At 38.9% G+C, this 15,867-nt stretch overlaps 1 protein-coding gene across 1 annotated transcript in view; it reads right to left on the bottom strand.

Annotated features, from left to right (window-relative positions):
• The window catches only part of kdm4b (lysine (K)-specific demethylase 4B), a 56,000-nt gene that overhangs the window by 38,416 nt on the left and 1,717 nt on the right, over positions 1-15,867 (bottom strand). The window contains exons 2-5 of the mRNA XM_084723203.1: positions 11,302-11,847; positions 10,730-10,905; positions 9,654-9,768; positions 8,938-9,131 (exon numbers count right to left, since the gene is read on the bottom strand). Of these exons, the coding sequence (XP_084579329.1) occupies positions 8,938-9,131; positions 9,654-9,768; positions 10,730-10,905; positions 11,302-11,820 (1,004 nt within the window). The 5' untranslated portion in view covers positions 11,821-11,847. The remainder of the gene's footprint in view (positions 1-8,937; positions 9,132-9,653; positions 9,769-10,729; positions 10,906-11,301; positions 11,848-15,867) is intronic.

Here is a 15,867-nt window from a genome sequence, read left to right as displayed (position 1 = left end):
AAGCTAAGAGCTTCACAGAAGTGCAGCCTCCTCCAATGTGTATTATTCCAGCCTGGATTCACACAAGTATCCCACATCACAGGCTCATGACTCAAGTCATTCAGGCCATCTGGGAGCAAACAAGTCACATTTGACAAGGAACAAATGTATGAATATTCAGGTTGCTGTCTCAGAGTTGTAACTGGCCTGTTTTAGTGGGTAAAAATGCAGTTAACTACCCTCTATATCCTTGTCTGATTTTCAAACCTTGCAAGACTATAATCATTCCCTACATGTTGCCATGTTTTGATCTGTGCACTTTGCTCTTAAAAGGTTATTCATGATTAGTAATGCAATAGTAATGAGCTGAGTTATCAGATCAGAGTTGTCACTTATTCTGTGACACAAAACAAAGAACAACAGGACAAGTAATAACGGACTGTTTGCCAGATATTTGATTTTTTTTATTACACCACAGATGAACAGGAATTCTTGTGAGTGACCAGAACTCTGACTTTGTCTCCTATGCATTGCTGTGCTTTCGGCTGCACAATTGATCAAAATATTATCAAAATCACAATGTGTGAAAAAATAGCATTTTAATGAAGTATTGTAATGCTGCAGAGCCACCTGACCTACAAATCTTGTTCTCCAGATGTAAGGAAACATGACTGTTATTATGTCACATAATCATGATTTTAACTTTTGTTGAAATAAAAACTGTGATGCAAAAACGATCATTCCCTCTAATCATTAATCATACAACCTGTAGCACTTATCAATGGCCACCAACTCCACCACACAAATTGTCCTGTCCTGCAAACTGTCAGGTAATGGTTCTGTGGTTGCTTTACCAAAACTCTGTTAAAAAGCATTTTTGTGTCATATACTTTGTTTTGTGAACACTTGTGAATTAGTAGCATGTGCTTCTTTTAGAGCTACAGTATGTGTCTAAAAATGCATTTTACAACTTGTTGAATATGTTCAAGCTATAATATGTAACATTTCTGCATTAAAATGTCTGAAAAAGCTAGACAAGTTTTATATTTTGCAGCGATGGGTACTTTAATTGTCCCAAATGATTCCTACAATGGCCACTTCATATATTACCTCGTCATGCACCTGATTTCTGCTTGAATCATGTCAGATAGATTGTCATCAGCAGTGGCGGTTATTTAACAATGAAGAAAACAACTCCCATGATCCCATGCTACTTCAAGTGTTATCAAACTATGTCTTTTGTGAAAGTCACCTAGCAGCAGAATTTACATATTGTGCATTTTAACTTCCACTGCACTCATCATTATGATGCTAGGTAGAAAGTTGTGTAGCCATATCAGGGGAATAAAACACGTTGGATGTTATGTAATGTGTGTTATAGTGTTGGTGCTCAGCTAGACTAAACACTTGGGGGATATATCTCAGTTTTGAGGATGAGATTAACATCGATCTTCTCAGCTAACTCTCCATAAGACAGCAAATAAGTACAAGAATATTTCCTAAAAGGGTGGTTTTATCCCTCGGAAGCATCACATTGCAGGGTTTTCTGTATAAATGTGCACACATCAAAGCAGCTTGCACCAGAGAGCATCCTTGAGATGATCCCTCCAATCCCAGCATCAAACTAAACAAATCAGCCGATCAACGCGTCTCCTCCTGTGTGCCATGGCAGCAACACGTCTGTCACTTCGGCAGCAGGGAGGGAATCACACAAATAAAACAACACAGCAAATGAAGGTTTGAACTTTTCCACCTCTCTGAGGAAGAGAATGATTTATCTGTGGCCAGGCAGCTTTCCTGGCAGGTGGAACTAAGCTGTCACGACAGCATGAGAAGCGGCACAACACATGTTAGTGAGCTTTACACCCTTACAGACATGTTACATATATGAATTCTTGGAATTTGGTCATTCCTGGTTAAATGATACGTGTATGAAGAGGAACAGTAACTACTGCTTGCACGAAAACTGTGACAAGTACAAGTTTCTCTTGTTTAAAGTGATTTATAAGGACAAGTACATGTAATTCCAATCCTGGCTTTACAAATACCTTAAATGCAATTTAAGTACATGTTCATTACTTGACGAGCAGGTACAGCTAAATGTAACACTTGACTTTAAATAAAGAACAGATATTTTAATTTCATTTTCTTCTACATTTTACTAACCACTTTTATATACAGTCTAGTTCAAGGTTTTGAGAGGACAGTTTTCAAGTTCAATTTCTTGTGTGAAAGATGGTAATTTAAAGGCCTGCATTAATGCTGTCTGCAGTCTTCATTTTGGCCTAATGTCTTATTTACTATTTTCTAATGGCACAGCCCGATGAGCAGGAACAGTTCAATGTAGCTATTAACTTCAAAAACTAGTTTATTTCCTACTTTTATATGCATAATAGCATTGATGCTGCTGAAATAAAACTAGGAAAGACTGACTGACATTGTTTTTGAAAATATCAGGCCTGATACAAATCAAACACACTTAAAATCTCTTTCTAATTGTCTACATTATCTACACATACAAAACTCTTCTGCTGTACATGTGTGTCTGAATAGAAATATGATAAAGACATACACACACACACACACACAATTATGCATCAGAAGGGCTCATTTTGACAAGAGAAATACTCCCGGCAGCAGATCTCACACTATCTTAGAGCTTACTTGAAAGTCATTAAAAACAACCACTATGGGACCTCTAAAAGGAGCCTTCAATAACTGCAAACACTAAATCAAAGCCCAGAAGACCCCACCCAATATCCAAAGTGCAATTACAACCCAACTAATGCTATATGCAGATCTTCAGCTCTCCATTTCTCTCCTCTGGGACAAATAAACTGCCAAACGAGAATGGTTCAAAAACCTTTGGACTACAGAGGAGCTAAGGACTGATGGATTCATAATATACTCCTCCCTACCCGGGAAGTTGCAGCCGGGATACACTTCAAAATATCCCTTTCAATTCTCTTTCGTCAGCCTTTCCCTACCTTCCCTTCACATGCTCTGAGGCTAATCTTTTATCTGACAGCAGATCCACTGGTGTGTGTTGGCGTAGAGGGGTGATTGAGAGGGTTTCAGCAATGAAAATAAAGAGGAAAGAATGATGGAGGGATAAAGGCAGGGAGAAAGTGACAGACAGGCTGAAGTCTCTTACAGATCTGCCTGTGTGTGTGTGTGTGTGTGTGTGTGTGTGTGTGTGTGTGTGTGTGTGTGTGTGTGTGTGTGTGTGTGTGTGTGTGTGTGTGTGTGTGTGGGGTGTTTGTGTGCGGGTGTGTAGCAGTAGTAGTCGTTATGGTGGGGTCTGACTTTGATGAGAGCTGAGTTGCAGGGGGAATGGACTTAATTTCACAAACGGCTGCACTATGAGAGAAGAGGAAGAGAGAAAGAGAGAGAGAGAGACAGTGTGTGTGTGTGTGTGTGTGTGTGTGTGTGTGTGTGTGTGTGTGTGTGTTTTAACGGGGCATGCTCTGTTTAACAGCCTGTAATTACCCCACCACACACAAGTGTAAAAGTGAAAATGATTCAATTTCAGAAAAATGAAGGTAGGAAGGCTTGGTGAACACTGAGAGAGTGACAGAGTGAACAAAACCAAGCAAGAGAATTAAAAGAAGGTGAGGAAAAAAAGAGAAGAAAAAGAAAAAGCACGTGTTTAAGAAAGAAATGAATGGTGTGCATCCACCCATTGAAGAGTAAATTAGTCTTAACAAATGACAGGGAAGATGGGCAAAGTAAGTGGAAGGAGAAAGAGGAAGAGAGCGGGTTCAGAAGCAAGAAAGTTAATGTGTTGGTGAACTGCAGATTCAGCATGGACTGATATCGGCTTTAAAAAGCCACAAAGGCAGCGTAATATATCACACAAATAATCTGTCCAATTAATAACAGAAATAAAACTACATGCATATTTCTTTCTAAATAATATTACTTACTGTTGATTATGACTGGCATGTTTGAAAAGCTCGATTTGTTTTTCTCATTTGTAAAACAATCACCTGTGTCTCTTGAGGGAAACACACTGGTGGTTTACACTGCGCGTCAAAACACCTGCACCAATTGTTTTCTGTGTAAGACAATACACTCGACAGCAGCTTTAAATGCATGTTAAAGCTCCACAAGGTGCATCTGTCTTATTTCTGAGTGTCACAACACACATAAACGTTTCAGAAAAGCAACAACTATCACATTTGCTGCAGAGCGTAAACACTGTAACCACTGACTACTTCTACCGTTTGTACGGTTCATCCAGTGTTTGTTTTGGGTGTCAACATGCATCAAATGGCACAATCATGTAGTGTTAGATATGGACTGATCCACTTTTTCAGTTCCACTTCGATACCTGAGTGTGGATATCTGCTGATACTGATACCCTGACATGTTACAAGTTGCTTGACTCTCCAAACTAGGGAAATGTTGAGTTAGCCAAGTGTTACTAATTCACTCTGTTGCAGACAGACTCATGCTACGTTACAGCCATGGATTTATATGGAGAACTGGATACAGCGTTTGAGGCATGCCTCCATTTATTCCTGTGAGAGCTGATCAGTGGAGCAGGAAGCCAACTTCCATGCTAAATCTTCCACATATGATTCTGTTTCATGTGGCCGACAGGGCAAGCACACTAGAGATTTTTGCCTGTTGAGTAGCAGACTTCTGGTTTAGCCCTCTGCCAACTTGAATGGGGATAAAATGATTTAATCATGCAGCTTTTCTGGACTTTCTAAATGTCATTGGACCAAATGGATCAAATCCTGATCCTGAAATGACAACTTTTGGTTTAGCTTTTGGGTTGTGACACTTAAAAACAATTATCCACCATTTTAAAGCTGCATATTTCACAATGTAAGCATACAGTGAAAGTCTTTTTGGGCCTCAGAGTTTGAATTTATCGCCTGTCAAAATTAGAGTTGTTGCTGAGTGAATTATGTCAGTATCGGCACCTGATACCAATATTGAATTGGATTGGCCCCAGATGTAGTAGATGTTGGCTTTAACAAAAAAAAATGAAAAAAAGAACACCATATTGTTAAAGAAGGGGGAAACACAAAAATAAATCATAGGCTATAAAGGCAAACAAAGTATTTCTTCCCAACACGTACCAGGAACCTCCAGAGCGAGAAATAACGATGAAACCTCAAATTTCACAACATTTGTAAAAATCATGGTGTCATGCAGTTTCTCTTTTGTTTGACTTTATTTTGATTGACATAGGGATGTGCTGTAAAAAATACAATTCATAATCATATATACCCAACTATTTTGATGATTGATTAATCATTTACTCATATTTTAAGAAAAACAAACTCCAAATTCTTGAGCTCAGTAAACTGAATATCTTTAGGTTATAAACTGAACAAGACATTTAAGGATATCACCTTGGGCTTTGGGAAACAGTTTTCATTTTATGGATCAAACAACTAATCATATATATAAGTTTTTACGATATTTTAATTTTATATTGCTAATTAACATAAGAATAGTTTGTTCAAATAAAAAATAGAGTAACATTAACTTTTAAATGTGCATGGCTACTGCTTGAATTAAAATCTAGTTTGTGATGAAAGAGTATATTAAATATCATCAAAAACATTCTCTAAATATTTAGCTGTGTAAACATGCTTTAGCTGCCTTAACAAAACAGTACAAATTAGCTTGCTAGTCTCAATCATTCTCATTCATTCAAAGGAATGATTTGAAGGATAACTAGAATGCACTTACAGCACTTTATCATAATTATCTCCATATGACTGCGTAACAGAACCAGTACTAAGACAGAGCAGCAAATTACTGCAGGCAGAGTTTGTGTTCGGCTTGTTCAGTAAGTAGCTGATAACTTGATCATACTGTCACCCTCCTGTTGCACTGATGCATAATGTATATCAGCATTGTTGTAAAATAAAGCCTGTGTCATTCCCACCACTGAGAACTGAAGCTCAAATTCTTCTGCTTCCAGTCAGGGTCCCTGAAGTATACATCTTTACGTTGGCTAGCTTGTTTGTGGTGTAGTCATTTTTACAAACACGCTTCAGAAACTATGTAAATAAAATAGCTAGAAGCGATAAACTAGCAATAAACAGTCAATATTTTCAAAAATCTGTGGGGAAAGTAAAGCTTGATTGGGGATCTGATGCCAACTTTGGCCATCCAGGCTCAATGCAGGTATAATCCTGTACTGTCTATAAGCATGGTACTGCCACCACCAGGCTCAGCCCATTAAAAACCAGACTGAAAATCACAGCTTGATGAATAGTATTTTCAGGCACACACATGCGCACACACACACAGACAGTAAATTGTAATGATACATCTCCATTCTCAGTGAGAAGTGTGAAAACGAGACAAGACAGGTGATTTTAATGAGATCACATCACAGAGATGGGGAACTGGTAACAGACACACTAACACACACACCACTCCAGGAGGTGACAAGAGAGGGAGAAAGGTGGAATCATGCTGTGACAGAAAGGAAGACGGGTGAGAGAGCAAGTGGAGATGCACACACACTTACATACACACACAGGTAATACTGTATTTTAGAAAGCTCTGAGGCTGGGTCGGCTCTGCTCACCCCCTACAGCGTCATGGATGGAAAACAACATGTAGATAAAGAATGGGAAACAACACAAAAGAAAATCATGGGGAATAAAACGAAAAGAAAAAAACATTTTTTCCCACAGGTACGAGGGACCTCCAGGGGTGACTGTCAGAAACTGAGGGAAATGTAATAGTGATACACAAAATAGAAAGCTAGAGGATAACTAGTTCCTATACAGCAACTTCTACAAATGGTTTTAGCAAACGTTTTGTGCATTCAAAAGCGTAATGTTACAATGAAACCTCAAATTTCACAATATCTGTGAAAATCACAATGTCATGCTATTTCTCTTTTGCACAACATTCTTCAGATGTGCTGTAAAAACTGTAATACATATGGAATCTCAGGACAAATAATAGTGATCTGAGAGGAAAAGTAAAGAGGGAAACATGCAAAAAAAAAAACACATTGAACATAACAGCTGGAAATGGCAGAAGAGAAAACAAACAAAACTGAATTCTAATACTATTCAATAAGTGTTTGCTCTAATATCTAAAAGGTCAAAACACTATTCCCATACAAGAAAACAATCAAATATCTCTATATATTTGCCTAACAGGGAAGCCTCAGAATGCATGTGCAACATAGCAAAATAAACAGAGCTTCCCAACAAATCTTTAAGAATCTAAAGGTTGCTGCTCCTGAAAAACAAGCCTAAAACGAGAATCTAAGAACTGTGAATGATGTAGTTGGTATAAAGTTGTGATGTTTAATACCCAAAAGAAACTTCCCACCCTCCAGCCTTGGTCTGTCATGAGTGCTTTGGACTGATTCACTGAGATAAATGGGCTGAGAGTCCCTGGTGTGCGATACAGAGCAGATGAAAAAGCAGGAAAAGTGACAGAGGAAGAACATGCGCCACAGGGACAGGAGCTTCAAGTGGAAGCTCCTGTCCTGACTACTAAGCTTTGATGATCCTTTCTGTGTGTGTGTGTGTGTGTGTGTGTGTGTGTGTGTGTGTGTGTGTGTGTGTGTGTGTGTGTGTGTGTGTGTGTGTGCCGCTGTCCCTGCGTGCGGGTTTGTGTGTGAGAAACAGAAAGTCTGTTTCTTCACACCAATACCTCCACTATAACTCAAGAAAGTTCCAACCAACATCCCGTTTACAAGTCATCTTTTTTTTTAAAAAAAGCCAAGAAAAAAAACAATGATGCTCAACAATATAATTTATCATCAACTATTTTCTATTCAGCCTTTTTAAAGCAAAACTGAGAAAAATTCTTTGGTGCTTGCTTTTCCAAAATGAATATTGGCTTGTTTTCTTAGTCTTCTACCACTGTAAGCTGAATATCTTTGGAATTTGGACAGTCAGTCAGACAAAATAAGAAATCTGAATACCACACTTTGGACTCAAACACAATTTCCTGACATTTTATGGACTCAACCATTAATGGGTGTATGGAGAAAATAAGTGACAGATTAAATTGAATAAAAAAAACATTACAATATGTAATGAATATTTCCTTTATCAATAAAGAACTGCATGATAGCTAACAGTAAAGTTTTGAAGAACTGTACCAACCAATCAAAATGAGCTGGTATTAATTACAAATTACTTTAAATAACCCTCACGAAGCAGTGTTTTCTCTGCCTGATTCATCATAGCCACCCTTTTCTACAACACAGGCAGATTATGTTTCTGTTAGGCTCCACATGGACTTTAGATGGTGTTGTTAATCACTTTAAGGCTTCAGGTTTATCTTCCAGCTGTTAGTAAGCCCACAGATCTGGCCAATGTGTCAGCTGCTGCTTGCCACACAGCTCCTGATCCAGTTACTCTCTTTGAGGACAAATATACTAACTGCTGCAGTGTTGTCTATGCTTTAGCACTTTATCCCATGTGTCTATATAAAAATGTGTGTTTTTATTATCTGATTTTTCGAGCTGTTTTATGATCATTTGAAGAAGCGTGCACTGTAAAGTAACCTGTCCAGATTATAAAAGCAACTGCTCAATATACTAGTGTAAAGGGCATCGAATCCCCTTTGAAATGTGTAACCAGTGGTAGGGAGGAATTACTCTTAAATACTTTGAAAATAACTTCAACACTTGGACATTATGTTAAGTATAGTTTTTGCAAAGTCCCTTATGCAAGAGTATTAGAAAAAGAACCAACTGCTGATGAAGACTGGTCAGGTATCATAGAGATCAGAATTAACCCTAAGAAGTCTAATCAGAGCAAAGCCCAAAAGTGGTCTGGAGTATCCTGAAACCTCCACTGAATTATCTATGCAGCATGAAGTTTACACACACACTACCCTCAAAACTGTGCTCTAAGCAAAGGTTTTTAAACCAATGACGAGCTTAAAATTATAAGTGACAGGACTGAAGCTGTACAGAAAGCCTCAAAAACTCAAAAAACAGCCACTCACCAGGACTTGGGCTGTCCGAAGTGCAGGTAGTTGATGCTGTAGAGGTCCATGTCCTCAGTGTGCCAAGCAAATGTGGTCTTCCACATGCCAAAGTAGAGGTAGGGAGTGTTGACACCCTCGATAACGATGCCACACTCCTGCTCCACCATGTCCAGCAGTGTGTTGAGGTGGCCAATGTTCCACTCATGAACATCCTGGATGGAGACAACAGGCCTTTGTAACATGTACTAAGTAGTCCTCAAAGTCTATGAATGTCCACCAGATGGTGCTGTAGTCAAACAAAAATGTACTGGTCTATCATTTGGTTATTAATGTCTTATTCTCTCACTGAGCAAGATGCTAAATAACACAGTTTGGTGAAGAAACCTTTTTTGATGTTAGCAATCTTTAAAGTAGCTTTTTTTATATTAGGTATTTTTATATTGAGGCATATTTTTTATCCATTAATCAATTTATTTAAATGAGCATCCCTACAGTGGATTAATAAATCACAGGGTGTACTTTAATTAAGGTTCCAGGATCATCCAATAATATTTTTAAACCAGAAATTCTGAAATGGCAATTAAGGCTCCACTGCCACAGAAAACAGTTAAAACATGTAATGTCAGAAGTGCAGTAGATTATTTTTTAACCTAAAATCAATCAAAATATCTAGCAAATAAGCAGGATTAGTAAATCAGGTCTGACCAGTGGGAAGTTATAAACACAACCCCTACCTCATCGTAAATGGAACCACTGACATCAGCACCATAAATGGGTGACACAAATGTGAGGTTCTTCCAGTACTTCCTCTCTAGATCATCAAAGTCTTTGTGCCGGGGTGTACAGTACCTGAAAAAAAAAAACACAGCAGTCATACTGTAAGCAGTGATCAGAGACATGGCTCTTGAAAAGTACCCCTAATTTATGTTGCAGGAAAAAGCACGAGCTTTGATGTTTTTAAATAAGAAGTTTTTCCAAATAGCTTTAACTTCACAGAAAAGAAAAAAGGAAGACAACATGTTACTATATGTATATACTATGTACTATTATGTACTATATGTAATATATCAACATTATTATTATTTCATCATATTAGTGATTCTTTACATGCCCACCCCTAGACATAATAGTGATAAAATATAAATATGATTGTACTATTGTCTTTATTGAACTTTATTTGTGCATTTTATGACCACTAGAGGGCAGAAAAGGCATTTCAAAACAAACCTACAGCAACAAGGCTCCATACATACAGAAGTACTGGTTTCTAACTTTGAATCAATAAATTGATTTTTTTTAAACATTGATCATCAAAAAAAAAAAGACTCTTACACACATGTTCAAATCCTTCCACTTCCATTTACACAAATCAGAGGAAATCTCCCCTAAGACAACGCCATCATCCTCAAATGGCAATGTGATTGATATAAGTAAAATCTGACTTTGTAAAATAGTATTATCAAATATTGACCAAACTCATTTCAACTCTAGCATGAAACAAAAAAATGTTGTTCTTGCAGAAAGAGTTCCATGCTTATCACAAACACAAATGACATACAGATACAGGCTTAAACATTTGTTTGTTTGTTTGAAGAGGTAGACCTTTTTTTTTATTTTTTATTTCACAGGTGTATCGATAAAACAATCTATCTTAATCATAACACTAATATTTGATTTCCTAAAAAGTCTTAAAAGGGTAATGTCAGAGGGATAATTCTATCTTTAGCACTTCTGCTTGGGAAGAGTTAGGGTCAATCATAAAAGAGCAACCACATTGATAAGAAGTAAGGCCTCTGCACAAGGAACTTACTTCTTGCTGTTAGCCATCTTGCGATACTCGCCCACAGTCATCGACTTTTTCTGGATATTGTACTGAGTGAACAAACCCGACTGTCCGGTCACCACCTGCGTGATAGGAGCTGGAATCACCATGTCCTCAATGGTGTCGTAGGACTTCCTTGGCTTCCAGCCCTCTGGAGGAATAACCTGGTGAAGGAGACAGATTGTTGGTATTTATATTTATGTTCAGTAAGCTAACACTTGAAATCGAGTTTTACAATGACCTGCAGACCACATGTAACAAAAATATTCTCAATAGCTCATCCAAGTTTTGCTGTACTTATTAGTCATTTGGGGTTGGTACAGATATCTAAACTTGCAGGACAATCAAATCACCCATTAAATTCCACTGTATAAAGTCTGAACTATCAATACCCCGACAAAATAAATGATTTGTCTGATAGATTGAGGCTTGGCTATGCCAAGTTAAGTGGGAATAGACAGCAGCTTTAAGAAGAAGCTCTAATAAGATTCAAAATGTAATGTAACAATTAGACGTTGCCATAAAAGGACTGCATATGTGTGAGAGTGTCATGTCCTCACTTTTGCCAGGCCAGCACGGTGAGCTCCTTGACTTTCCATGTAGACGATGTATTTAGCAAAGTCTTTAAACTCCTCCATAGTGGGCCGGAAGGTCATGATCTTGCAGCTGGGGTTCTTGGCACTGACTGGTGGAGGTGGTGGCTGCAGAGAGGTCGGGGGCAGTCCAGAACCTGGAACGGGACCTGAGGCCGTATCTGGAGCTGAAGCTGGAACTGCAGGCTGAGCCGGGGTGAGATTTGGAGCGGAATCGAGAACTGGAGTGGCAACAAGACCTGAAGCAGCATTGAGACCTGGAGCGGCATCAAGAACGGGAGCAGCATCAAGGTCTGGAGCAGCATCATGTCCTGAGGTTAATGCTGTGTTGGGAGTTTCAGCCATTTCCGCCATTGCTGGCTCCTGGGGGGGAATCTGGTCTTGGACTGCGCTAAGAACAGGAGGGGATGCTAGGGCGGTGTCAGGGGGTGAGGCTGTGGCGGGTTGAGGAGCCAGCACCGTGTCCATAGGCGTGTCGGTAGCCATTGGGTCTTTTAAGGGTTGCAGGTAAACCTGGAGAGGAGAGCATGGAAAAAAAACAAAATATTCAGTTTATTTCAGCATTTTTCAAACTGCCAGCAATGTTTTTGTAAACCACATTGGGAGCAGCTACAAAGTGGATGACATGTAAATGTTCAGAGAATTAAACGAACAATGTGTAAAAAAAATAGCCATTTGTCAAAAGTAACTCCAAAAACAGGGGGCAGGTCATCACCAGAGTAACCACAAACTGCTGCTCACTACACTCTCTGCTCTAACTATCTTTGGCTGTAGCTAGCTAACTAGCTATCGTTAGCTCAATTAACCCTATAAGGGGAACCCCTGTTGCATCTGGCTGGACCTGCAGCCCAGAGCACCAGTGGAGCAGAAACCAGGCTCAGCAGCCTCTCAGTGAACACGGCCGGACCAGGACCGAACACAGCCTCCAAGACATATGGGGTCAACCTTGATGCCAGGAAACAGTCTACTCTACCAAGGTGATTAACAAAAGCTCTGACACCGAGAGTGATGAGAACAGCAGGCTGGGAGAGGAGAGATATAAAGCGGAGAGGAACGAGGAGCGATGGTCGGGCATCAGGGGACAAGAATATTTTCTAATATAATGCAGTGGATTAAGGATTTCCTTTCAACTAAACCATACTTATTAATTGCTGAACAGTGGAAAGACTAAGATTTTCTGGCATTTATAAATCAAATTATTAATATCTAATTGACCCTTTGCTAAGTACCGCCCTCCTTTGTAATTGTTGCTACATCTGCCAAACTTCATTCTAACATTCTTGCACTGCATTTCTGCAGTTTTGATGATAATGGTGGCAGATGTAACAAAAGCAGCTTCTCATTCCTGGCTGATGATGGTAGATTTTGTCAGCTAAAATGACTCACAAGCAGATTTCCTGAGTTTTGCTGGCTGATGCAAGCTAATGCTAACTCCTTAAATTGGCTGAGAAGTCTCCAGCTGACATAATGTTTCCATCTGACATGTTTCAAAACAAAAAACCTGTGAAAGTATAAATGTAAAGTTAGCTAGCAGCTGCGTACATGATACCACATTAATGCTACAAGACTGAGGATAAAGTTAGTTTACATCTCAGCAAACACTGGTTGGATGTTGAATATGGCAGATATATCTACATGACAGATGACAGAAATATACTCATTAATGTGGAAAAGGAAGTGCAGCAGACTTTGACCCAGCTGGAATGTGAACGCAGAAGACAGCCAGGATAAGAGCTAAGCTAAGCTAACACAGCTTGGACATGTGACTGCGAGCCAGAGTGAGATGAATCATTGTCAGCCCATTTTGATTCTGTATCTGCACACATCTTCCTCCTCAAACCCCCAGATGCAGTAGTATCTAACAAGTTTGGCTGGAGGTTAAATATTTTAATCCATTCCCCACACTTGTGCTCTTTTGTTTCACGTTTTTGAGACTTCAAAAAAAGACGCCACCATCCAGACTCATGAAATGCTGAGCATCACTTTTCTCAGAGCCTACTGCACACCACTTCAACATGTAGAGAAATGCAATGCTTGACAGCTCTAGTTAGGGTTGCTAAGCTATGATTGGACAGTTGTTGTTTGGAGGTGGAGCTCACCGAAGGGTCAAGTGAAAATGAAAGTCATTACTAGCAGCCATGCATTCATTTAAATGACACATTTCAAAGAATACAGGAACACCATACTTGAACATGCCACTTATTGTAACATTTAGGAGGTTAAAAAAACAGTTTACCTCCTAATAGTTGACCAAGAGTCTTAGTCAACCACATTTTCATTTACGCTAGACGCAGAAAACAATAACAACAACAAAAAAAACACCTAAAATTCCCCCGAGGACCTGCACTTTGCCATTAGTCGCAGGGGCTGTTGCAACAGGGATCTCTTTCTCCAGTGCACTGTTGCTAACTGCGCTGTAGCTACCATTAGCAGGTTAGCTCATTTAACAGTCCTATGGGATAAACCTCAGGGACCAACAGAGGCTGGCTGACAGGGATTGTGGCACCTGAGATTTAACATTACAACAGCTCTGAACAGGACTCTTGACACTGTGGGCATGATGAAGACACAGTGGGTTAAGGCCAGGACAGGAGGCATGAAGCAATTGAGGGGTTTGTATCTTAGCTACTTAAAAAGTAAGTACACATTATCCAGTGTCGATAAGCCTGAAAGAGTTGTATGAGGTTATACTGAGTCTAAATAACCTAACTAAATGTTCAATCTCCGTGCTGGGTGTTCAACACATTCAGAGTCATTACCCTTTTTGCCATCATCTTATGTGGATCTGACCAATGAGACTTCAGTCTTTAGTCTGTGTTTCCAAGAGTAGAATAGGGGTAAGTGATGTGGCCCTAAAATAATATCATGACATTTCAGGGAGTGATCATATTTGCATCACAATTTTCACTGGAAAAAAAAAAATCAATTGCAATAAAGCAACATTTGTTGGGGGTTTGTACCAAACATACATTTTCTAACATATGGAGAACAAGAATCATAGGTCTGGGGCATCTCTACAGCACTACAGTACTAATGTCTAATGCTGTCTTGTCACAAAACTGCAGCTTATGTGATTTGGATATTGCACTTGGCCATATTGCAATTTTTTTTTTTTGACCTAATGCCATCTAGTGGTTGTTGCATTTTCTGCTTCAAAGGGAATTACAATGCGTCTAGCTGGATGTAGTCCCAATAACCCACACCTGATCACATCCAAACCAAAGACAGGTGCACTGTAGTCTACTGCTGTGCAAATGTACTTGGATGTTGCAAATGATTTAATTTTGGTTTTGCATAAGCATTTTAACAAACAGCAAATACATTACATTCTGTTTTTCTCATCTTGGTCACAACTGCCACACTCCATTTCTATCTCTCTTTGTCATCCACACACTGTCAAGAAACTTATTACCTAACTTTGTCTTACAGGACATTTCCACCCCTAGCCCTAATATTGACACTACTGGCAACTAGTGTTGCTTGCTTACTATGTGAATGAAAGCTGTACAACTTGTAGCAGCCCAGAGGCTTGTGTTTGACCAACGAGTAACACCAAGTACAGCACATAGCACACAGGTGGCTCCAAGGCCCCCTGAGAGAACTAGGCTACCTCTATAAAACACAGACTTTGAGGGCAAACACTTCTGCACCAGGAAATTTTAGAGCAGAGACAATTAGTCAATTTATTTGTTAGTGCAATGTTAGTTTCTGTCCTACTTGACATAAGTGAGTAAAGACACAGGTGGAGTTCTTGACTTACTTAAAATATTCCAGGGTATGTTCAAAAACTTAACTCTAACATGTTCTGTTTTAACACTTGCTTGCCATTTCCATGTTTAACATTAAAACCACAGGTTGCGCTTTCCCTCTTACTCTAGAAACATTTAATGCAATTTCAAATTTAGTTTTATTTCTTAAATATTTTCTTTCACAATGACAAAGCATAGGCCCACATACCATGTGGTTCTTATCTGGCTTCCTTTTCCTCATCCACTTCATAATACTCAAAAATGTGGCCATATAGTAGGAAAAAATGCTGTAGTCTCTGTTGTGTGGATGGAGTTTAAAATCAAAAACTAATTCTTGGTGCACAACATTTCATTGTTTGAACATCAGTTTGACAGTTTTGTTTAGGGTTTTGCATGTAATTTCCATGTCTTGATATATGACAAAATGTGAAAAATCATTATTAATATCATTTCATATTGATATATTTGAAATTTGAATAATTTCAAACATATCACCCAGCTCTACATGCATGGTAATGGATAGGTTTGATCCAACAGTTATAACTAGCTGGATCAAAAACATAGCCATAATGAATAAACACAGAGCACAGCATTTGTCTGTTAAGAGAATAAAGTTGTGTATTCATCAACAAGGCACATAGTATTCTGCCACCAAAATAGGGCTGGGTGATATGGACAAAATATATAATATCTCAATATTTGTAACCAAATTCTTTGATATCGATATTGCAGCAATATTGCAGAGAGTACTATTGGTGCTTCCACAAAATATTACACAATAAAG

Source organism: Lutjanus erythropterus, chromosome 7, assembly GCF_056507025.1.
Source record: "Lutjanus erythropterus isolate fLutEry1 chromosome 7, fLutEry1.hap2, whole genome shotgun sequence".
Lineage (NCBI taxonomy): Eukaryota > Metazoa > Chordata > Actinopteri > Lutjaniformes > Lutjanidae > Lutjanus > Lutjanus erythropterus.
Note: the sequence above shows the minus strand (reverse complement) of the source record. Positions and strands in the feature narration are given on the sequence as shown.